Source organism: Pholcus phalangioides, unplaced genomic scaffold (genome assembly GCF_987345545.1).
Source record: "Pholcus phalangioides strain wild (caught in Gottingen) unplaced genomic scaffold, Ppha-v1.0 ptg000022l_1, whole genome shotgun sequence".
Taxonomy (NCBI): Eukaryota; Metazoa; Arthropoda; class Arachnida; order Araneae; family Pholcidae; genus Pholcus; species Pholcus phalangioides.
Genome location: NW_028301615.1, coordinates 14,832,932 through 14,857,111, shown reverse-complemented (window position 1 = coordinate 14,857,111; position 24,180 = coordinate 14,832,932). Strand labels below are relative to the sequence as shown.

Sequence of the window (24,180 nt, the reverse complement as noted above, 5' to 3'; positions counted from 1 at the left end):
ATGTAGCACGTCCTAGACGATATAGATGTCCATATCGAAAACCAGAAACAATTAAATTACAAATGGGGAATTTCTATATGAAACTGAAAATATTATCAATATGTACGCCGTTATATCAAAATATTTATATACATATAATATTTTTTAATACAATAACCGTCAATGCATAATATAATATTTATTAATATTCACCACATACTAAAGCATAAGAAAGGGAGAGAGAGAAATATATTGAAATTTTATCCACAAAGTTCAGATTACTATTTATATATATGGTGCGTGGTAATATTTTATTTAAGGTTATTCAAATAGCGGCGAAGCATGTACTACTCTGAAACTAGGACTCTTCCTGATCTCGTGTATGTGCGTGTGTGTGTAAAGTCTGAAGGGGTGCTTATAAAGAATTCACTTTATGTGTGTAGAAAAATATTTTTCCCCCGCTAGATTTTTTTTCCCTAAAAAAAAAGGGAAGGAATGAAAATTTTCCCCGATTATGATTTTTTTTTTCTCCAACTTTTGCATCGTCCCTTTATACGGTGGAAAAAAAATTCAAACTAAAATATTTTTCTCCGCAGGAACGAAATCTTCCAAAAAAAGATGAAAAGGTTCAATGGCAAAATTTATGAAAATATAACGGTTTTAAAATGTATATAACGATTTTAGATGGGCATTGTGAATTATATATGATCAAGTATACATAGTCTTAAGTTTTTGTAATTGCGTTTTTATTTTAGAAATAGGCTATATGACATCAATATTTGTTATGGGGAGCTTTTTCTCAGCTACCTCGTTGGGAATTTTGCCTGCTGTGGCCTTGTATTTGTATTTATTTGAATAAGATAAGAATACAAATACACTATCGAGCCCTCTTATAACGAAATCGGATACTGCAAAGTATCGGTTATAATGGTTTAATTTTCGTCCGAATGAACCTGCGATGCCAAAAAATATCACTTTAATGAATTTCCATATTTATGGATATTAGATATGAAGTTATTGGCAAGAATTACATTTTTTCTCATAGGATTAAGTTTCATAAAATCGAATGTCCCATATGAAGTCTGAATGCTGTACATTTCCAGATCACTTGAAGGATCCGCGTAACATTTGGAGATCACGATAGTGGCTCAGTAGAGAACTTACCAATAGGGATAATTTAGAGATCTGTTGAGTGACACGTGGCACAATTCCAGAACATACTAGCTGCCCGCGGCACATTTTAGAGCATTTGAGCGGCCCAGACACATTTCCAGATCACTTGAAGGATCCGCGGAAGTTTCAAGTTGGAGATCAGTTAGTTCAGGTGCCTACAAACTAGGAAAATTGTTTTTCTTGTTTTTGAGCACAACGAGTAAGATGTCATTAGGAATGTTTCATATAAATATAAAGGGGTAGTTGATGACGTAAGCATCGTTTAGACACCCCCCTCTTCTCTTTTCATCAAAAGTCAGCCAACTTGAAACCCCTCCCTCACCGATACTGACATAATACTTGAATGACGCCTAACGAGACCAACCCGCAGACATTAAAAAAACACACTCTGAATATACATTCTGAATACTTCCCGAGATACGAGCATTTAAATTATCCTGTTGTGCAAATATTTACGAAAGCACCCCCTAGTATCGTCAAATGGTTTTAGAAGACGCAAGTCAAAAAAAAAAGGAGGAAAAAATCCAGAGGACTATTTTCCTATAACTTTTCCATCGTCTACTGGAAACATTTCAAAATTGAATATTTTTCCCATAGAAACAAAATCTTTAAAAAATACATACGAAAAAATATAAGAGAAGGTTTAAATGGCAAAACGTGTAAAAATATAACGGTTTTAAGATAAGAATAGATACAAAAAAATACGGACACACACGATATAACGACATAGAAGCAACGAAATAAATCGCAGATACTGTTTCGCATGGACCATTGATCTAAAGTTTTTATCGCGTCTAATGCTTTATGGATTATCAGCACGAGAGGAAAGAAGGATAATTCTGCTTTCGACACAAGGAACTAGGGATAATATATAGACAGTATAGGATCAGTATTCGTGTCATTGCGTATTTATATGGGAACTTGTTATGTATTCTCACTTGATATCTCGAAATATTGATTCACAAAAACGAGTTTGCTTTCCAGTTATTTACCATTCAGATTTTTTTTTTGCTGTAGACGTTTTCTGAGCGGCTCTTTTTGCTTACAATATTGCTTTTGGAATAAATTTAAATTGAAAAAAAATGCAGGAATTTGTTGGATATTGCTTCATTTGTTTTGCAAAATAGAGAAATTTGGAGACAAAAGAGGTAGAGTTTCAACGGTTTTTTTCTCGTTATCGATGGTAAAAGTGTTTGATGCTGAACACTTTTTAAATTTCAAATTAATTTAAGATAGAAATGAGGCGAATTATTAGCATCACGGATTTTTGTTTGAACGAGACTATTCCAATGTGACATATCATTTTCCTGAAGTAAATATTGTTACGAACTTTCGACGATAGATGGCGCGATTTGTTCGATAGAAATATCGATGATACCGGTTTCGGTCTAAGAGCAGACACATGCGATTGGCGGAGAACTGGCAGGGCGTGTAGAGAAAAATCTAGAAGGTCCCGCCCTTCTATATGGTAGCGCCGCCGACTAGGAAACTGTGAAATAGAATTTTGTGGAATGTTCTATTTCTCGAAGTTTCTGTCGGGGTTATAAATAGTGCGGCGCTCGCAAGATGGCAGGCTCAGAGAGACTCGAATGGAGACAAGGAGATTCAGTCAGTTGTGTTTAAACTTTGTGAGAAAGTTGTTAGCTCTCTGATTACGTTGTAAATACGTGTAAGTGGCTGTTCTGTAAATGAATCTGTGTTTGTCCGTCGAACTGCTTCTTGTTTTGCAACATCGAAGTCTTGTGGAAAATTATCCGGAACAATATGTAAAACTGAATTTCTGTGTATGCGTGTGTTCTCTATACAAAGGGGCCGTTCAAGTATTACGTAAGCAAATTTTTAGTCATTTTTGACCCCCTTCCCCTCTTGTCAGCAAAATTTCGTCATCAGCTCTGCCCCTCCGAATCCTAACTCATATTTTCATAAAGGGTGGTTGATGACGGAAAATTATCCAAACCCCCCTCCCCCCTTGTCATCAAAAGTCAGCAAATCGGAAACCCCCTCCCCCTCCCATCGATGATGACGTAATACTTGAACGACCCCAAAGCTACAATTTTAGATCGATTGTCACCAAATTTTGCATATACAAGGTGATTCAAAACTCAACGTACAAACTTTTAGAGGATGTAGAAAACACAAAAAAAAAAACAGATCACATAAAAATGTATGACCGAAACCCCCAATCTGATCAGTTGGAGGATAAACGAAGATGCAGAAATGACGAGCCAATTTGATCGCTTTTGTCGCACTACGGCCATTTTCTGCACACGATGGCTAATTTGGCCGGGACCTACAATTTATTGCCGCTTCCGAACGGCAGGCTTGTTTTTTATACTCATCGAGAGGTTGGTGCGTTAACATTTCGATGGGGGGACTCCTTGCGGTAGCAATTTTCTCTGCGGTCACGTCGCCGTTTTTTTTTTGTTGTACCCCTGTGTGAGGAAAGTTTTCTGACAAGGACGAACCGGGTATCGAACTCGCGACACCTCTAAACATCATTTGGTACTTTAGGCAAGTATCTTATCGACCTGGGCTACCGCGCCCCAAATGATAAGCCAACAATGGGTGGGAATACTTTAGTTAGCTATATTTTACTCGAGGACTACGTGTACACGCTATGTTTAACAAGTGCTCAAAGTGTTCTTACCGTCCACAGCTACGCACGGAAAGAAAAAAAAATCGTGATTCTGCTTTGGTTTTTGTGTTTTCTACCACCCCTAAAAGTCTGTACGTTGAGTTTTTAATTATCCTGTATACCAAACAGAGCTCGAACTGAATGATAGGCTACTTTAAAAGTTTGTCAGAACAGAGAAAATACCCAAAATGGGCCAAAAACAGTTGGGCAACAATGGTTTCTGAGCCTTAACAATTACTTTCGGAATGTTTACTTTGGTTACCGTGGTTCCCTAGCAATTAGTTTCAGACATGCATATGCCTTTACAATGGTTTATCACTTCTTTTATGCTGGAAGTATTACGAGTGATAGTTCATTCCTTTATAATGGTTCGAACACTTTTTCAGTCCTCCCAGTAACTGAAGAAAACCCGGGCAGCGCCGGGTATTCTATAGATAGTCAATTAAAAAAATTAATTAAAAAAATTCAGCGCTTCCACCGGGAACACGAAACGAACATGATTTTGTTAGGGCAACGCATATACACTCGCACTAAACACATTTTTGAATGCACCAATTCGTTAGAAATTCTTCAGGTGAATGTGTACGAGGTGCATGTTCGGTTGAAAGTAGAAGTAGCAATGTTTACCATCTAGCCACTCTGTGGTCATGGGCGCATCATGCTGCACTCTCATGGCTGGTCCTCGTTGTTGGAACAGAAGTGAATAGCTGGAGTTGGTTTTCTGGGATTTCCCTACTTTAGGTGAAGAGAACAGACAGACTTTTAACGCGATGTTTACGTTATATGAAAATCCGAGCATTTACCATTTACACTAAAGTAAATTTAAATTATGCTAGCTGGATGACAGCGCCAGCATAACACGAAACAAGAGCGTAATTCTGGCAACATAAATACCTTACGACCACTCACGTGCGCGTGAACACAACACGTTCTTGCACTAACCAATTTGTTAGAAATTGCGCAGAGGTGCATATACGGTGGAGTTGTGGTGATGCAGTTTATTCATTAATAAATAATACAGTCATCGCAGCTTATTAAAATCACGGATAAAGTTATCTTTTGGGCACTGTTATCACTTTCGCAAATTACGGAACGAACATACCCATAACATGAGACAAAAACTCCTTTACAGTTATCAGGACTTTGATTTATGTGTTGTCATTTTTCTTTGGTCCAAAGATTTCTTTTTGCATACTTTGAAGTTAAGATTGAACCAGACTAATTTTTTTCTGGTCAGTTTCTTTCAACTGACCACACTTATCGTTCCTCGGAAGGGAGACTTTCACAAGGGTAGAAGTCTTCTTCTACGGAACGTAGTTTACATTAAACAAATATATATGGAGGGTGCATAGGTAACGGGTGTAATCCATTTTACGGGCGAACCGTTGAGGCATACTTCCAATTTGAAAAAGGATCCAAATAACGAGTAGTAAGTACTCACATATGTCATTCATGTTAAGTTCTTGTCCTGTCACTCCTTAGGCGAACAAAGAAAATTCGACGTTTTTAAGTGCAATATTCAGTGAGATATTCGAATTCGAAAGACGGGGGAAAGTTGGGGAATAACAGCATTAAATGCACGTAAACCGTTTTACTACCGGGGATTTTCGGATATAGTTATCAACCGGTTTGTGTTATCAGAATCGCACAGAGTCCTGATTTGATCACATTAAGTGCCGTGCGCTGTAAAAACCAAATACTTTGCACTAGACGTAAAAATTTAAACTGTAAAATAATGTCTCAATAAAACGTATATTTTGTAATTATTTCCACCCGCTCCCCAGTATTCATTGTTTCATCCACAAGCGGTAACGAACTTCACATAAAGGACATGAAATTTTTCATTCATTAATTTAACCTCAGAGAAAATATTCGTAACTTCATTTGAACATGTTATCCGCTTGCAAGATTTTTATTTAGAAAATAGTACCACCGAGTTATGAGTGTCTCGAGTCGAGAGTAATTCAAGGTTACGAGCAAAAAATATATACTCATTAAAAACTCTTAGAAGACAAATACAGGCGTCCCTGGCTTACGCGATTAATTGGTTCCACAAAATAATTGCGTATGGCTAAATTGCGCAGAGTTCAATTTGACATTGGTAAAAGAGGGTGATATATGGGGGTTTCTTCAGAAGGATAAGAAAAAACTAAACCCAACTTCCAGCAACGAAATACATTTTTCTGAATGAAGTAAATATATTCAGACTTATAGATTTCGTCAATTCAGGTTTTAAGAATGAATTTAATTACTAATTTTTTTTCATGTGTGCGTGTCTTGGCTACTTCTGATTGTTTCTAGCGATTGCGGGTGCTTTCTTTGCTGAAGAGCCTGATATTGATCATTTGATCATTTTTGTCGCACCACGGTCATTTTCTGCACACGAGGGCTAATTAGACAGGGACGTACAATTTATTGCCGATTCCGAACGGCAGGCTTGTTTTTTTTTATACTCGTCGAGAGGTCGGTGCACTAACCCCTCGATGGGGGACTCCCTGTGGTAGCAATTTTTTGCTGCGGTCAAGTCGCCGTTTAAGAGCCAGATAGGATAGGCTGATGACTGTTTTAATTGAAGTAGTCGAGATTCAGCTGACAAGCAGCATTCGACGTCTCTTTATGGAATAATTTAGAAGCAAAGCTAGCGAGTTTTGAATATCTCTCGAAAATACGTATGATTCATTAATTCAAAAATTCTATATTCATTAATTCTTGGATTAAAACTCCTATGGCATTGTCTATATAATACCAAAAGGTGCTCATCGATGAAGTTCGATGTGAGATGGATTTGTGAGTCCCTTTATCCTATATTTGTGTAATCTACATCAACACATCCAACAGATTTTGTCATTTCAATTACGTCACACCTCTAATTTGCAAGTCTATTATTCAAGATTAAATTAAAACTGCAGACCATTTTGCCGTCACAACTTCTAAAACTAGCTTCTCAAAATCGTGTTATAGCGAAATCGCGTAAATGTATATGAAGATTACTTGTAATGGTATCAAAGTTCGAAAAAGGCAACTAACTACTCAGAAAACTCATTTCCGAGTTATGAGAACAGTGGTTCCTGTCAACAAGTTCCTGTATATCAGGGACTCTTAACCTATAGGTCGCGAGCCAAACTTGGGTCGCCGTGTTTTCCGAGATGGATCGTTTAGATGAACCAACATCTGTGGCTCTTAAGTTATGGGTCCCGATTCAAAACTTTACCCGGAAACTTGACAGCTTCCAAGGACGGTCGTACAAGTAAATTTACAGTCAGAGACTTTTAAGCTATCGGTCACGGCCCAAACTTGATTCGCAAGGGGATTCCAAGATGGGTCGTGCAAATTTACTTACAGCCAGAGATTATTGAACCACGGGTCACAACCTAGACTTGATTCGTAGGGGCTTCCTAGTGAGTCGTACACACCCATTTACAGTCCTGTTATTCCACTTATTGCATAACTGGTTTCACCACTTTCGCGAAACTTATCTTGTTGTTGATTTTGGGTCACGGCGCTGAAAAATGTTTAGAACTTCTGCTCTATGTATTGCAGAACAGCAACAACTCCCAAATCTGCTACGCCTCCTACTGTAATTAAATCCGAGTTGATACGCATTCAGTTCCATACAAAGTGAATCTAAAAAATGCAGATGTATCAAAACATACAATTTTGAGTTGACTTTTTGAACGCAGCGTCGATATGGAGATAAAATTTTCCTATCGATTGAACATTTACCTAGACCTAGACCCATCAGGGGCCATTCAAGTATTACGTAAGCATATTTTTAGCCATATTTGACCCCCTACCTCCCTCCCCTTGTCAGCAAAAGTCAGCAAAACACTGACCCCCCTTCCCCCCCTTGTCAGCAAAATTTCATCAGCAGTTTAGAATATTTCATATCTTCAAAAAGGGTGGTTGATGACGTAAGCAACCTTCAAACACCCCCCTCCCCCTTTGTCATCAAAAGTCAGCAAATCCGAAACCCCCTAGCCCCACCCCCCTCGATGCTGACGTAATACTTGAATGGCCCCTCATTCCTAACATGGGCCAATGTAATTTTTTAAGGGAGAAATCATGATTTATCAAAATTCATATTTGATGAAAAAATAATTTATATTTCTAAGAGTCCATGAAAAATTCATATTTAGCTGGAAAATAAGTTGATATTAATATTTTTATAAAAATATCAATAATTGATAAAGAAATAATTTCAAAATTAATGAAAATCTATATTTAATGAAAAATAATTTCTAAATTAAAGAAATATTCATGTCCAGTGGAAAAATAATTAACAATTTAATAAAATGTCATTTAATGAGGAAATAATTTAAGTATCAATGAAATTTAATATTTATATATAATGAAAAAATGATTTCAGAATAACTGAAACTTTTCGTTAATGTACGACCTACTTATTTGCTTCCAAGTCCTGAGCCCCGTTGGTTCTACCCCTTAAGACGCTACTGCGGGAATCAAGACACCATTGTATGACTTATTGGTCATTGGGATGCATGGAAATTTTTTCTTGTCCGCACTGTCTTAAAGGTTGAAAAAACTCATGATCTCTCTATCTTTAGACCAGGTTATAGGGTTTTGGGCATCAGGTTATACGTCTTTCCACGTTTTCGCTTCTACCACGTGGATTCTGGAGCGAGTTGGGGAGGGGGGGGGGAGTACACAGGCTAATTTAAGGTTCAGAAGAGCACATAGAGAAAAATGAAGAGTCTCTCCAAAGAAAATACGTGTTTTTAACTTTCCAAAAGCGTCACAAATTCGCTTTAAAGGAATTATTTTTTCAATATTTTAATTCTTTTTGCAATTTTTTTCTCAAATTTTCGATGATTTTGGGCCACATACACCCCCCGTGTGCGTGTCGTCATGGGGGGATTTTACAAGATGCTTTGGTGGGGCATGACAAAAAAAAAAAGAAAGTTGGAAACACTTATCTAGAGAAATTGTACCTAAATTTTAGATTTTTACTCAATGCAAACCAATTCCATCAACACATTATTTATGTTGTCGAAACTAATCACGATATTCATATTACAATGAGTATTTTTCTCAGGCTTATAAACGAAACAGGTACCGATTCTTCATTATATATTCATTTATATTAAGAAGAAACACTGTTCTTACACATTTACCAATTAATGCAGATGATAAAACTTCATTTTTAATGTCTTGTTTACGATCCATAAAGCAATCAAACGGCTTTAGTTTAAAGTAACAGAATATAAAATGCTTATAGGTGAGAAACAGAACAGCAAAAGAACACATTTACCCATCTACTTACATTTACTAATTAGTTTAGAAAATGAAGCTTTTTTTTTTCTTCAAATGAATAGGAAAATAATAGGAATGAGAACATTACATTTGAGAAAACACATGAAAACATCAGCGTAAACACGTACGTCAGTAGAAAATCTCGCAACTCCATTTAATGATTGAGTTTTCACCGTGAATAAAAAAAAAAACGCCAAAAGCATCCAATCAATAAGGCGTTTTTTGGGTTTTTCCTCGAGCATTTATTCACTGGCAAGAGGCTTTGCAAGTAAGCGAAGTAATATCTAAAAGGCGGGAAATAATATAAAACACGTGGTATAATCCCATCCGACGAGAGAGATATTCTTTTTTGCATCAATATCTTCTCTCGCATGATTCCTAACGTGGATCAAATGTTCATTAACTTATTTCTTTCTTATTTATTCGTCTCTTGCTTTTATTTTCTTATTTTCGCGGAGAAATTCTCGCGATTAAAGCGAAACGAGATACCATGAGAGCGAGAGGCGATTTTTCCTCAATGCTTTTCGAGGTTTTATTTTTCTTATTATTTTGCTCTTTCCTAAGGAACTGAGGCTCACAAAAGAACGCTATTGATCCTCTTTTAGCTATTATAGCCTTCCTGTTTCCTACTTTTTGAAGAGTTCATTGATTTGCATGGAGGGTTCTTATATATGTATATTTCATCCTGCTTTGAGATACATACATGGATATATTGTTTTCGCTTTGTTCATTTCCATGTCATTGGAGATCAGCATGTCTAAAATCTTAATATACCGACTTTATACTTCCATTTATTTTATTTTTTATTTATTTTTTTGTATGTTTTTGATGTTTTATCGCTAGATGTTAGCGATGAATAATTCCGAAGAGCATTTTTATTCAGTTTCTAAGATAGAAAAATGTTCAATCACATTTTTTTTAGTATAATGTAGGGATATATTTGCGGCAATAAATTTTGTAGATACATTTTGTAGCGTAAGTGCGAGAACGCATCCATCATTTAGACCAGAATTTTCACACCCCCAACTCTCAGAAATGTTCCCACCATTGCCTCCTTTGTTAATCCATCCTGTAAAAGCTTACGTTGTATCTGTAGCTTTTATCAGCCCCTTTGTGGTCCGTTACATTGAACCCCATAGGGTGATGTTACAATTGTCTTCAGGAACACTTTGGGAACCATGATTTAGATCATAGTCTCCCAAACTTTTTTGTCCCATCGCCCCCTTCTTCAGAAATTTTTTTTATCCCATCGCCCCCAACGCAATCTTACCAATAGGATCCTATGTTATACCCGTAGCTTCTGCCACCCCCTGGAACATTCCATCGTCCCCCAGGGGGTGCTAACGCCCACATTGGGGAAACCGATAGTTGGAAAAACCAAACTTGGTTTGGGGTGTGGATCCTGGTTCTTATATATGCTGCTCCACGTGATCAGAGAAAAGCAGTACCACGCAAAAAATGAGCAAATCAGAAAATACTGTTACCAAATGTCAGCAACTCTATACGGGAATTTGTATTGAGATGCAATTCAAACTTTGGACATGATTATTAAATTTCTGCCATTCGGTGCTAAGCAAACAAATGTGAAATTTATCTGAATAAAGAAAATCTTAAATCGACTAAAATTGGCGGAAACCTCTGAAGAAAATATTAGATTCTTTCGATGATAAGCTGTCATAAACAGACGTCGGCATTTGCTCAGCATTAAGTGATCATAAATTATTAATGGCTATTGTCTCAAGGATTTTTATATGTTGAATATATATACAGCTTGAATGTCTGGGTATATGACTCGCTTCAAAATTCCTTTTACTTCTTTTACCGAAGTTCAAGGAAACAAAACTTTTGAAACAAGGAAACAAGTATTTGAAAATTCCCAAAAATAATGCATGTTATTACTCAGAAGGCAAAGTGAACAGAATCTGTCTCTTTGAAGGATTACGAACTAATTTTCGTTTAAGGATAATGAAGTCTTACTTAGAAGCACTTACCTAATTGGAAAGTGGGAAAATGTACTTTTGATACATTAGGGATAAAATCCCACAATATCAAACGCGTGTTTAATGATTTCAACAATCGGAATTTGTTACAATTTTTTTTATTGATCAGATTAGACATAATGGATTGAACAACACATTCACACGTACTAAGTTATAAACTGAATGAATAAGATGAATGACGCAAATATTGGTTTGCTACTTTTCCCTTTTGTGATGGAATTTCATATATGTCTAAGGGGCGATCAAATGAAACACATTTAAATGGATTTATCAAGACGAGCGAAAACGTAATCTTACCCGATGGTGAAGTAGAATGAACCCTTTTCCGGCAAAGAATTTAGACGGTATATAGTTCACTATAAGTAATGCACCTTAGAAACTGGTATCTTTGCTCATATTTAGGAAATTTAGTTTTTTCTCGGAACCCCCCCCCCCACACTAGTCACCCTTCCCCTGTATATAGTATGCAATGCTATGTATGTATTGTTGGACCTCCTAAATGCAGACGCTACTATATAATTCTCCCTTCCCAACCCTTACTTATAGATAGACTTATGTGGTGTTTTTCTTCACCCAAATTCCGCGTTTTGGCTTTTACTATATATTACACCGAGCATTTTCTTTATTTTCTGTACCATTTATTGTTGGTGCCTGCCGCGGTGCTCGTTGTTCTGGAAAGTGGAAGCAATGATGGAACCTTCGCGTCTTAATGAATTTTATTATTCAGAAATTTCAGCTTCGATCTCAAAAAAACGTTTCTTACTTCATTTCATTTTTTCCGCGTTGAGCATTTAACTTTTGTGTTTAGAACTTTTTCAGCACTCTATCTTCTGTGTTTATCTAAGTTAATGCCCATACATGCCAAAAATGTCGTCATATGGCACAGGTATAAGCTGCAAAAGGAAACATAATTCTTGAAATACAGTCGAATCCCGTTTTAGCGAATACTGTTATAGCGAAAATCTTGTTTTAACGAACATTTTTTAATCCCTCAGATTAACGTAAATAGAAACAATGCAAAAACCTGAATTCCTTTATAACAAAATTTCGTTATAACGAAGTGATTTCTCCGGTCTATTGGAGTTCGTTATAACGGGATTCGACTGCATATATGAGAAAGTTGAACTTTAGAAAGAGGTATGACGCAGTGTGCGAAAAACACGGAACTGAAAAATCCAACTTTTACCTTTTTCTGAATTCTTTTACAGGGTACAAACCCTAGGTCACACTGTGCCGTCGAACCATTGATCCCAGAACCATAATTCTAATTAGAAATATTATCCAGATAGCGTGTAGAACTCAGATACGTCATTCATGTTACAAGGAGTTGCATAGTTATTAAAATACAGAAACTAACTATACGGACACATACGCTATCCTCGAAAATTCAATTACTCCTGTCTCTTGTAAGGACAACAACAATTTTTCACTTTTCCAATTGCAATATTCACTGAGATATTTGCATTCAAAAATTGGATAAGAACAGCAAAAAAAAAAAAAAAACAAATTGCAGACAACGCTTTTTTTCCTCGTTTTTATGATGTTCTTTCTCATCTTTTTCTCTAATATTTGAATTCAAACAATTTTGAATATTATCCTTGCAAACGTGAAATTTTTTTGTTGACCTCAGGAGAGACAGTGCAACAACTTTCTAATTGGGTTTTTGAGGACAGCTTCTCAGTATGAGAAGCTATTACTTTCAATTTCTTTTAATAACTATATATACAACCTCTCGCAGAATGAATGACGTATCTAAGGTCTACACGTTATTTGGATACTTTTTCTAATCGGATGTATGCCTCTAGGATCAACGGTTAGTAAAATGTGGCCCTAGGGACTTTCTGACTACCCTTTATAAGTACAGTAGAACCTCGATTATCCGAACACATCGGGACCGAAGGGTGTTCGGAAACGCGAAAAGTTCGGAAAGTCGATTTCGAAAATAATTCGATAACTCAAAGGAATAAATTGAAATTCAGCAGCAAATGGGGTACCCCCCTCTCCTCCCGGCACAACCGTGATAAGAACTATTTTGTTGTCAAGAAGACGCAACTCCTCACTCTCATTAAGGATTAAGATGAATTCATCAGACGAAAAAAAAAAAAAGATGGTAGCTGAATCTGCGCTCTCTTATTCACGCGTTTGCTTGCTTGTCAACCGTTTATAACTACATAAACTGTACCCGGACCCCCTTCCCCCTACATCTATAGCTCACAAATATGATATGTACAATTGTTTGGAAGGAGATTTTGTACCACAGAATGAAGCTATCGAGATGGGAGATAAGAGGATTCAAGTTCCGAGAAAATATCAACCGTTAAGCATCACTGACTATAGAAAACTGAAAGTGGTTAAGTTCATAAGTTGAAAAGGTGTTCTGTTGACCGAGTTGTTCGGAAAATTGACGTTCGGATAAACGAAGTTCTATATATATATACATATATAATTATATATTGCTTTATTAATTTTCTTTTAAAGAGAAATATGAATAAAAATTTCGAAGAGGAATATTACTGCTTTTAATGTGAAAACTTTTAAGAAATAAACATAAATGAATCCACACATAATCCGGAAGATTCCCTAATCCAGAATCACCTAGGTCCCGAGGAATCCGGATTTGAGAGAGGTCCTATTGTATATTACTTGTCAATCTTAGTGAGGAAAAAGGGGGGGGTGGTAAGTTACTGCCAATCTTGAGGTAGTGGCATATTGACATATTTTATTGGGAAACATAAAACACCGTTTTAAAACCATTGACTTTTAAAATGGATATTTTACAATGGGCTTTTTTGAATGGATTTTCATATATTTTCGTTCATTTCCCCATCTGATCCATTAGTCTGGAGATACCAATTGAAATATTCATTGAAAAAATTACTGTATGTTTTCTGTACTTGTTTATGCCTACTCAAAAGAGCTTCACTTATTCGTCACCCCTACCCCATATATTCATAACATCAGTAATAATGCACATAATCTTCTAACTTTCAGAAAGCTTAGCTGTGAGATTCGTTTATCTTGGTGTTCCTGGTTCAACTCTCATCGGAGAACCAGTTTGGTTAGACTGTGGGTACGACTTAGAAGATGACGAACTTTATTCGGTGAAGTGGTACAAAGACAATTATGAATTTTATAGGTACTTACCAGGAGACCGCCCTCCATCACAGATGCTGAATTTGAAAGGCGTTTATTTGGACGTGAGTTGCATTTTTGTTCTGCAGTAATTGAGAATTCACAATTTTCCACTACGTATAATATTCAGTAATATTAGTGACTGTGGTCTAATATAAATGGATGGACGTATGAGGTATGAGTGCCAAAATGATTAATACTCAAACTGTTTTCAGTATTATTTTCCCGAGCAACTTCCTTCAGATTTAAATTTATCGCACGTTGTTATTACAGATAAAAAAGTCAAATGCTACGCATGTGTTTCTGAAAACGATCGATTTAGAGACCGAAGGATCATTTGCTTGTGAGGTATCGACGGACGCCCCATCGTTTCGCACAGTCAGAGCTGAGAAAGATCTTAGAGTATACGGTGAGTCAACATTCAAAACTAAAATTATACTTACAATCATCAATACATTGTGGTAAAATATCACTTTATTTACGCTGGCTCAAAAAGTTATTGCACGCGACAGTTTATATATAACATAACGGCACCACTTAAATCTTGCCCCTCCGGATTGGACTGTTATTGGAACACAAGATCGTGGTTCCCGGGCGTATTTTGCCTTTCAGTACTGGCTTCAGTACTGGCAGATATTGTCTTACCAAGTGACGCTATAACCATGGATGCAACAGATGTAGAGATCACTTGTCGGTTCCGCTTGACTACCATAGCGATATACAGATTATGGAAAAAAAGTCAAACAGTTGTCCGGACAGAGACCTGTGCCCGGTCAACCAAGGGTTCCCACCCCCGCTGATGATCAGTATATTGATGCAGTAGATAAGCGGAATTGACGAGCGACCTCAACAACTGTTACTTACATCTATGGTTGTAGCGTCACTTGGTAAGACAATATCTGCCAGTACTGTGCGCCGAAGACATCATGAAGGGACTGTACGCCCCAGTGACACGTGTTTATGTTCCACTAACCGTTCGATCCAGAGGGGCAAGATTAAAGTGGAGTCGTTGTTATATAAGCCGTCACGTGCATTAACTTTTGGAAGTCAGTGCATAATTTGTCAAAAATGAAGCAAGTTATTTCAATATGATCATTTTTGTAGTCATGCCAAATGCAGACCCGAAGATCACAGGCGTGTCGAATTATCATCCCATAGGAAAAGAACTAAACGCTTCTTGTTTCTATGGACCATCAAAACCAATAGCTGAATTAACGTGGTACATTAATGGAGAAAAGGTACTTATTGATTTTTTACGCACGTTTTTTTTTTTTTTGTTTTTTTTTCCTTTTTAAGGCCATTACAAAGATGAAGAACAGGGTTATTCACAAGGGTGGTAGCGAGCATATGAGGTGATTATTCGGTCAAGTTGGGAAGACAGGCGATGTGCGGGCGTGTGGGCATCGTGCTAGTCTCTCGTCGTGAGGATCCGGGTTGTTTAGGTACCTTATATTACCTCTTAAAGTCTGTCCCATGAATTTAGGATCACCCTGCATATGAATAGCGCGTTTGTCCGGTTCGCTGTAGGAAAGGACCAGTAGTCTTTTAATAGTCACTTTCCAGTCTATTTTCTTTATTTCAATTTACTGGAAGAATGATTTCTATACACCTCTACATGAAATAAAATGCACTAGCAACAAAGCAGGGTTATCGTCGTCCAGCTTGTAGCGGCAAAACCTGTACCAACTATTGGCTATATCGATATTACTGACGTCACACTTCCCTCAAAGATAGATAACTCAGCCTGGGTTTCAAGGAGCTGTACTTATAACGGTCTCCTACTCGAATCTCCCGTAGTTTCGTGAAGGAATATATGCATTAAAAGCAGTAGTGTGTGGATTCACTTTTAATACGCGTTACATTTCATGGAATGTTCGGTTAAATCACGAGCTGTCTCTAAAGGTAGATCCCCATCCGCAGCGCTGCGCAGTTTCAACATAACTCAAAAACCGGTTTTGAGTTGTGGTTAACACAGTGCTGGATATTTTAATGGTCGATTTGACCTAGCAATCCCTCCAAAGCCGGGTTTTCGCAGCTCAGAAGCGCGTAGCGTGGTGGGCGTGGACCTAGGTTAAGATTTCTAAGACATCTGTATATATATTGCTGAAAGCTTTCCTTTTTTCATTTCTTTTTTTTAAGAGATTAATTTCTTCGTCTCGGTCTTTTTCATCTGGATGTTTCTTTCAGGCTACATCTTCGTACGTCACGGAGCACGTTTTGTATGACTCGGATCAAGATGTCGGCAGTGTAGAATCCCAGCTGAAATTCGTCGTTCACCCAAGCCATTTAGAGCAGGGATACCTAAGCCTAGACTGCAAGTCATCAGTGTCACAAGTGTACTCGACGAGCAGCGAAGAACTCGTTGTCGGAGACAGCAGCTCGGCCACGGAATTTCAACGACGTACGTTATTACTGCCATTAATCACGGATCTTTTTTTTCCCCTCACATTTTTCACTAATAATCCATTTCGTGATTCTTTTGGGGGAAAAAGTAGCATAGCTCCAATCCTGCAATAATCCATCTCTTGCCGCCATTATTAATTATCGTATTTTTTTTTAAATTTATTGTCTGGTAATGCGTATTTACATGTTTCGTACTAGTGACACAGGTGGCACCAGGCCAAGAGGGACCAAGCATAACTGGTGGCATGTCCAAGTATGACATTGGAGACATGGTCAACGTTAATTGCACATCCGCGAGGTCAAGGAAAGCTGCTGATCTGAAATGGTTCATCAATGATCGAGAGGTGAGTAGAAATTTTCTCCCCATATAAATGCCTTACTTTATTATAAATTGGGCAGTGCTAGCTGGCGACAGACTGTGTGTGTGTGTATGTGCGTGTGTGAGGCCGAGATTGCACTACAAAAGTTATTTCATAAAACTTGAAAAATGCAACCAATAAGCTTATCGGTTACATTTACTAGAATATAACCGAAAAGCTTATTGGGTGCATTTGTCAAGTTTTATAAAATAATTTTTATAACTCTTTTACAGTGTAATCCTGGTCTAAAGCCGGTATTATAATATAAAAGTTTTATAAAACTTCACAAATGAAACGAACAAGAATATGTAGTGAAACACGCATCGCTAAGTTCAGTAAGCACTGGGAAATGAATGAATTTCGCAGAATTTCTAACGACCCGGAAAATCAGGGAAATGAAAGATAATTTGTCAGAAATGACAGGAAACAGAGTTGGCAAGATTTTGGACAGGAAGATAATAAGAAAAAGAATAAGATAAATCTAATATTTTACCTCCTAAGACAGTTCAGTTTTCAAATGCAATCCCCCAGCTTGATAACCTGATATCAATCACACAGCCATACATCCTATTTTGAAATTAAAAACAAAAAAATCTATAGGTTTCCATATAAAATTTTGATACTTGGGGGTTTTGAACAGTTTCGGACAATTTTTGAACAGTTTTAGATAGCATTGGAAAGTTTATCCCACGTGTTCTGTCCAAAACCCCAACCCTGGATAGAAATGAAAATATTTCGCAGAAGTCAGAGAAATAGAAAATATTTGACAAGTCAGGGAAACGAAAAATATTTGAGAAGTCAGGGAAAAATATTTGACAAAAGTCAATTTGACACAAGTCTAAGCAATGAAAAATGTCAGGGGAAATGATCTTTTTTCAGCCACCTCGTTGGGAAATTTGCCTGTTGTGGCCTTTGCGTTTGTATTTGCATGTACCAGTTACGTTCGAGCAAATGCAACCGATAAGTTTATTAGTTTTTTTTTCAAGTTTTGTAAAACCTCTTACCAAACTTTAATAGCGTAATTGGTCAGTCGGTGTTGGTCAGTCGTAAGCGAACATCACGGTTCTCATCAACAACAATCCAAGATCGCTCGATTGTTGCGCCTAAGTTCTTCCTTTTGAGTCATTCATATCGTCAACTCAATTAAACTCTTTATTCAAGGATTAGAATTATTATTTGGATTCATATGTACATGTAAGAATTTCCACATATACAGGGGGGTCTTCTTCTGGTAATGTTCGTCAACGGTGATCGTGAATTTAAAAAAAGTTGAACACTATTGATATAACATGAAATATGTAATTGAGACATAGGATGGTTTAAGCCAGTGGTTCCTACCCTATATTTACCAAAACATCTTGTAAAATCCCGATGCCCCCCTTCCAGAGATACGCGGAGTGAGGATATGGAGGCCAATGTAGTCCCATTATTTCTCCCTAGACGATCATAAAATAAAACAAATTATAAAAAAAGAAAGAAGCTTTTTCATTTGAATTTTGCGAATTTAAAATGTGCCTTTTGTAAGGTTGAGATCTTAAAATTCGGTATTGGAGAATTATATTTATTCTGAGATAAATTACACATAAAAAAACTGATTTAATGAAAAGGACCATCATAAAATATTCTGTATTAATAACGCATTCTTAAATTGCTCTCAATACCCTTGAAAAGGGTAAAAGAATATACCCTTTGAAAATCATAAGTCCTCTCGCCTCCCTTCCTGTGCGACGTGCTCCCAACGTTGGGAAACACAATGACGTGACCACGTTGTAATGCGTAATTTCATATTATTTTATCCATACAATTATGCGCTACAAGTTGTGTATTTATGTATATTTTTCCTCTTCTTTCATGGTAGATCACTGGTGATTACGTCACCCAACACGAATCCCTTATTTACGCAGATGGTCATGTATCTACCAGGTTAGGCCTGAAATTCCAAGTTGGACAAGAGCATTTCCGTCGAGAGGAAATGCGATTGAAGTGCACGGCAACGCTGTCGAACATAATAGAGCTGACGGCGACGGAAAACGTTTTTGGAGACCACAGAGAGAGTTCGGGTCATTTACAAGCTTCCGTAAGCAGAGCCTCAGGTACTCCCATGATTGATTTCATTCATTTCTGAACAAACATTCAATATTTCGAAACACTTTCGTATAAAAAAAGCAGAAATATTTTCCACTTCACGTCATGTTACTCTCCCATCCATTCTCCCATCTGCATTCGTATGTATTCGAAAGACTGATCCCATTGCACAGATAGTAAGAGAAAGCCATCCACTCCAACGATCTTAAGTGAGTGACTGCAGCAGATGAGCGACGAATCCCGCTGTATGGGAATTTTACGCCTCTTGCCGTTTCTGCGCAGGTGCAGTGCGGTTGTGAGTTTACTTTTTTCCCCGCCACTCACACTGTTTTTCTCTCTGTCCTTTCCCGCGGGAGTATGGAAGCTGGATATTGACTAATGTCGTTCATGGGTTTCATAGTGGGAAAAAAACGATTAAATATTATTATTTTTTTATTCACAACACGAACGCCTTCTCCGAGTTTGTGTTGGTTTGATTGAGTATCGATTTCATAAATACAGGTTCTCAGGATACATTTCTCAAAAAAGTCATTTTTCGAATGAGTTTCTATCGTTTAAAATTTATAATTTGTTGCAACTGTTTTGTCGGACAACAAATGCGAATCGCAAGTGTTTTGGAGTCCTTCGTCACATTTAAGGGTTGTACAACTTCTTGAAAAATAAAAATTTTATCCAGTTTTTTCTATATTATCCCTACCTCTATTTCTAGTTGTCCCAACTGCATACTCACAATAGTTCTTGTTCTTACCGATATTTCGCATGCGCATGCAGCAAGAAAGGGAAGTTCATTTGTTCTGAGTTAGGATAAGTATCCAAATAACCTATGGTATCGGAAATATCACTTTCCTTTGAAAACATTCCTTTAGAAGTGTTACAACTACAGTATTTAAAAAAAAAGGTCTTGTAAAACTTCTTTTAATATCTATTTTTTACAGGTTTGATGACCGATTACAATGTGAGCGTCACACTCGTCATAATACACAGCATTACAATGTTATTCTGCAGGTGATACAGGACTGTACCGTCGGATATATAGGTGATATTCTAATTTTGCTGATGGAAAGCCCCTAATTTGCTGCTCGTCATCGTGAAGATATACCCATAATAAATAAAGTGAAGAGCGTATATATAAAAAAAAGGCGAACTACTCTGGGACGTTATCCCAAAGGGAAAAAAATGGTGAAGAAATGAATATTTTTGCACAGTTTCAAGACAGTTCAATGTACAAAAAAGTGTGCTATCAGTATTTCATAATGAGCTTGCTGATTTTGGAAAACAAAAATTGGAACCAAGATTTTATGTTATCGCATTTTCCCTCCCATAAAACCTTGATATAAAACAAAGAAAAAAAAATCACTTCAAAAATTATTTAGACTTCCTCTTGGAAATTCATTTATGCTTTCATGTGTTCATTGATTTTTTTTTCTTTCATTAATAAATCCAATCACACACTAAAATGTATAGTGTATAAAATATATAATAAGAGCACGTGTGTCAAATATATATATAAATATATGATTATAACATCTCACGTTTGAGTGTTTCCGAGTCTATGGATATTTAATTAAGACTGAATGTGTGAAGTGCAGTTTGAATTGATTCATATGTTCTATGACACTGTAATCCAGTCTCATTGCAATTTGGAATTCAATAAAGAAATTAACTTATATCTCGATTATTATGAAACATTCGTCTATTTTTCTTGGGAGGGGGGGGGGTTATTAAACTTTTTTGGTGCAGCGCCTTACCTGAGTTTCAAAGATCTACACGCGCGCTCATCTCTCGTGCTCCATAGCGATGTTCTTCAAGCCGGTGTCCCTGTTGATTGAAGAACATAGCGTTCTCTTAAATCAACAGATGTGGTCGCACCGGGCCCCGCATTTTGTGCCCCCCCCTCCCGGCATTCACGGTAGCAATAATTTCTTTCATAAATTCTGGATTTTCATCAATTTTAAAATTATTTCATTTATTATAAATTTTCAGCAATTCTAAATGTATTTCATTTATTCTGAGTATTCATCAATTCTGAGTATTCATCAATTCTGAGTATTCATCAATTCTGAGTATTCATCAATTCTGAGTATTCATCAATTCTGAAACTATTCCTTCCATTAGTTCTAAATTTTTATCAATTCTGGAAGCGTTTCTTCCATTTATTCTGAATTTTCATCAATTCTGGAAGCGATTCTTCCATTTATTCTGAATTTTCATCAATTCTGTAATTATATATATATCTTTCATTTTTTTCTAAATTTCCACCAATTCTGAAATTGTTTCTTGCTTTTATCCCGAATATTCATGATTTATTTTCTGAATATTCGATTCCCCCACCTCTCGCAGGAGAAAAAAATCGGGACTAAGGGGTCCTTCTATTATTTTCGCACCAGGCCCCGCGTCTATTAAGGGTGACACTGCACAGGGGCTGGTCCACGAAACAAATTCACCAAAATCATGTAGCCGCTATACATAGTTTTAATTTTAATTTAAAAAATTACGGTTAATATTTACTGGTAAGGAATTTTGTGCTGGTTCACAAACAATTGTATTTATACATATTTGTCGATCCCTGAACTTACAAACATGCATTACATAACATACCATTTCTCTTATTTATGTATTTTTTGGTCTGTGTGTTTGAGTCTGCAATTTTTTTATATTAATTACCTATCCATTGTTGGTCCGCTAATTATTCCTCTTGTTTAGTTGTTTGTTGTCAGTCAACAAAAAAGTTTTTTTTTCTGTTTATGTACTTTTTTCAAGTCTGCAATTTATATCATTTGTTTATGATTTTTACGAATTTTTTTTGCTGATCCGCAAATTATTTCTTCGGTTTATGTATTTTTTCTCCATCTGAAATTTATTTCTTTTGCTGGTCCGTAAATTTTCTTTTCTTCTATTTATAATTTTTTCCCAAATTATGTGTCTCTTATTCATTTATTTTTTCCCGCTCTGAACGTGTTTGCCAATTTACTCTTCTTTTTTTTTTTTTTGCTGGTCCACAAATTATCTCACCCATTTATGTTTTTTTTTCCGGAATGAAAATTATTTCTCCTATTTTTTTTGCCGGCTAGAAATTTCTTTTTCATATGCATTTTTTTTTCCTGTCCGCAAATAATTATATTATTATGCAGATTTTTGTCGGTTCTCAAATTTATTCTCCTATTTATTTATTTTTGGTCGGTCCGCATCTTCCATTTCCGCCGGTCTGCAAATTTTTTAAACTATTTTTACCAGTCCGCAGTTGAAAATTAGGTTAAATAACACTGCCCTGCAATTTATTGAGAAGTAGAGAGTAAAAAAGCAAAAAAACAAACAAACAAAAAAGCATTGCCGAGTCATTTTAACATTTCTAGAGCTACTAGATATGCCTAAAATTTAGAAAATTTTTGCACTATTGGAACTTTTGTAGGCATTTTCCGAACAGGAAAGGTTCAATTTTTTTGTCATCGTGGATTCTTTAGTCTCCCAAACACTTCACGAGCCTCGTCCTTCCCCCCGAGTTTCCAAAATTATCTAGTGCTAGAGAGAGTAAGCTAAAAAAGAACTAATCAAAATTGTGGACTTTGTCAGGAAGGTAAGCCTAACAGTTTGATTACCCCCGACCTATTGTTGATACGCTATTATGACTATCATGATACGTCGATATAACGATATTCTGCGGGCCAAGAAAAAATATCGTTGCTGAGGGATTATCATGATATCGAGATGCAACATTGTCATCACGTGCCACCAAATTTATGCTGTGTCGGCATCTTCTCTAAATCTGCGTTGCTAGTATCATCAGAAAACGCGATCTAAAGTATTTAGCCATCGCGAAATACTTCAATTAATCATTTGATTAATGAAATTAATTCCACATGCATTACCCTCGCAAAGAAATTTACCGTATTGCGCAGTTGCGTCTTACAGAGAAAGCGACAGTTCCAACAGCTTTATCAACATTTTCAGTGAACATGCGTTGCAAAACACCGATCATATTGGCCGCTTTTGGAAGAATTCAAACAAGAGACGAAGTAAAAATTAAATTCAAGACGATTTTGACTGAAATATAAAATGAAATAGTGTTGTGATTTCAAAATATCTTTAAAAATATCGTTATAAAGGGATTTATCGTAATAGAGGATATCGTTATATTGAGAGGTGTTTAGCATTAGATTACAGGAAATTCTAAACAGGATTTGAAAAAAATATCATTGTAGAGGAATTTATCGTAATGTCGAGCTGTCGTTGTAGCGAGGTTTGATTGTATAATAATGTTGTATGCTACATAGAGAAACAATGAAATTTTATAATACTATCATACTGATGGTATGAAATTCGGTTCGATTTGCTATTGGCGCTATAAATCATGATCATATTACAACCAATGACCATAGAGATGTCTGTCCCACTTGCCGCTCTACGTCAATGCTCTCGTGTGGTTATATTTAATGTGCATGCTTACACGCCACCAGATCTCTGACAGCATGACATTGATCATTATGCCTGCGTGAGTTTCTCTGTCTCGTCCGATTATTATTTGATTGAAAACAAGGGTTATATTTCCCCATAGAAATCATGCTGATGAATCAATTGGCCACGTGAGCAGAGATTCGAATGCACGTTACGGAACATATTTCTATTCAAATCAGATTGCGTAGATTCTGACCTTTTCTGAATTATGGTGTACGCTTGCAAATTTCAACTTTTTATGAAGAAGCGTGTGAAAATAATTTAATTTGAATCCAATAAATTCAAACTGTCAATGTTATAAGATGACTGAACGTAGTTGTAAGACCTAAGTGGAACTCATCTCACATATAGATTCTAAAATTTGAACGATTATATGTTATGACCGACAACAACCCGGGAATATCACCTTGGGACAATTAACGGCCTGCAACGAGTCGTTCCTGAACTATGATATATTTGGCTGATCTTTGTTGATAGAAAAGAAATGCAATTTCTCCTCCATGTTTTGCAACAAAATTATTTAACACGAACGAAAAAGAGTTATTTGAATCAGTGTACGCTCAGAGATTAAATTTTTAGAATTTAGTTCGAGGCTAAATCCAAGATTCATAATATGCATCGATGCATATTTAGGATTAATAGGCGACAGAAAAAGTAGTGAAGATAGAGAACAGGGGATACACACGCGAAC

General features: G+C 36.5%; 1 protein-coding gene across 1 annotated transcript in view; it reads left to right on the top strand.

The window, feature by feature from the left end:
- Positions 1–20,706, top strand: part of LOC149069511 (uncharacterized) — a 49,659-nt gene extending 28,953 nt beyond the window's left edge. Inside the window, exons 2-8 of the mRNA XM_089249991.1 lie at positions 14,050–14,255; positions 14,464–14,599; positions 15,295–15,428; positions 16,378–16,591; positions 16,792–16,937; positions 18,811–19,045; positions 19,973–20,706. Of these exons, the coding sequence (XP_089106117.1) occupies positions 14,050–14,255; positions 14,464–14,599; positions 15,295–15,428; positions 16,378–16,591; positions 16,792–16,937; positions 18,811–19,045; positions 19,973–20,046 (1,145 nt within the window). The 3' untranslated portion in view covers positions 20,047–20,706. The remainder of the gene's footprint in view (positions 1–14,049; positions 14,256–14,463; positions 14,600–15,294; positions 15,429–16,377; positions 16,592–16,791; positions 16,938–18,810; positions 19,046–19,972) is intronic.
- Positions 20,707–24,180: the final 3,474 nt, after the last annotated feature.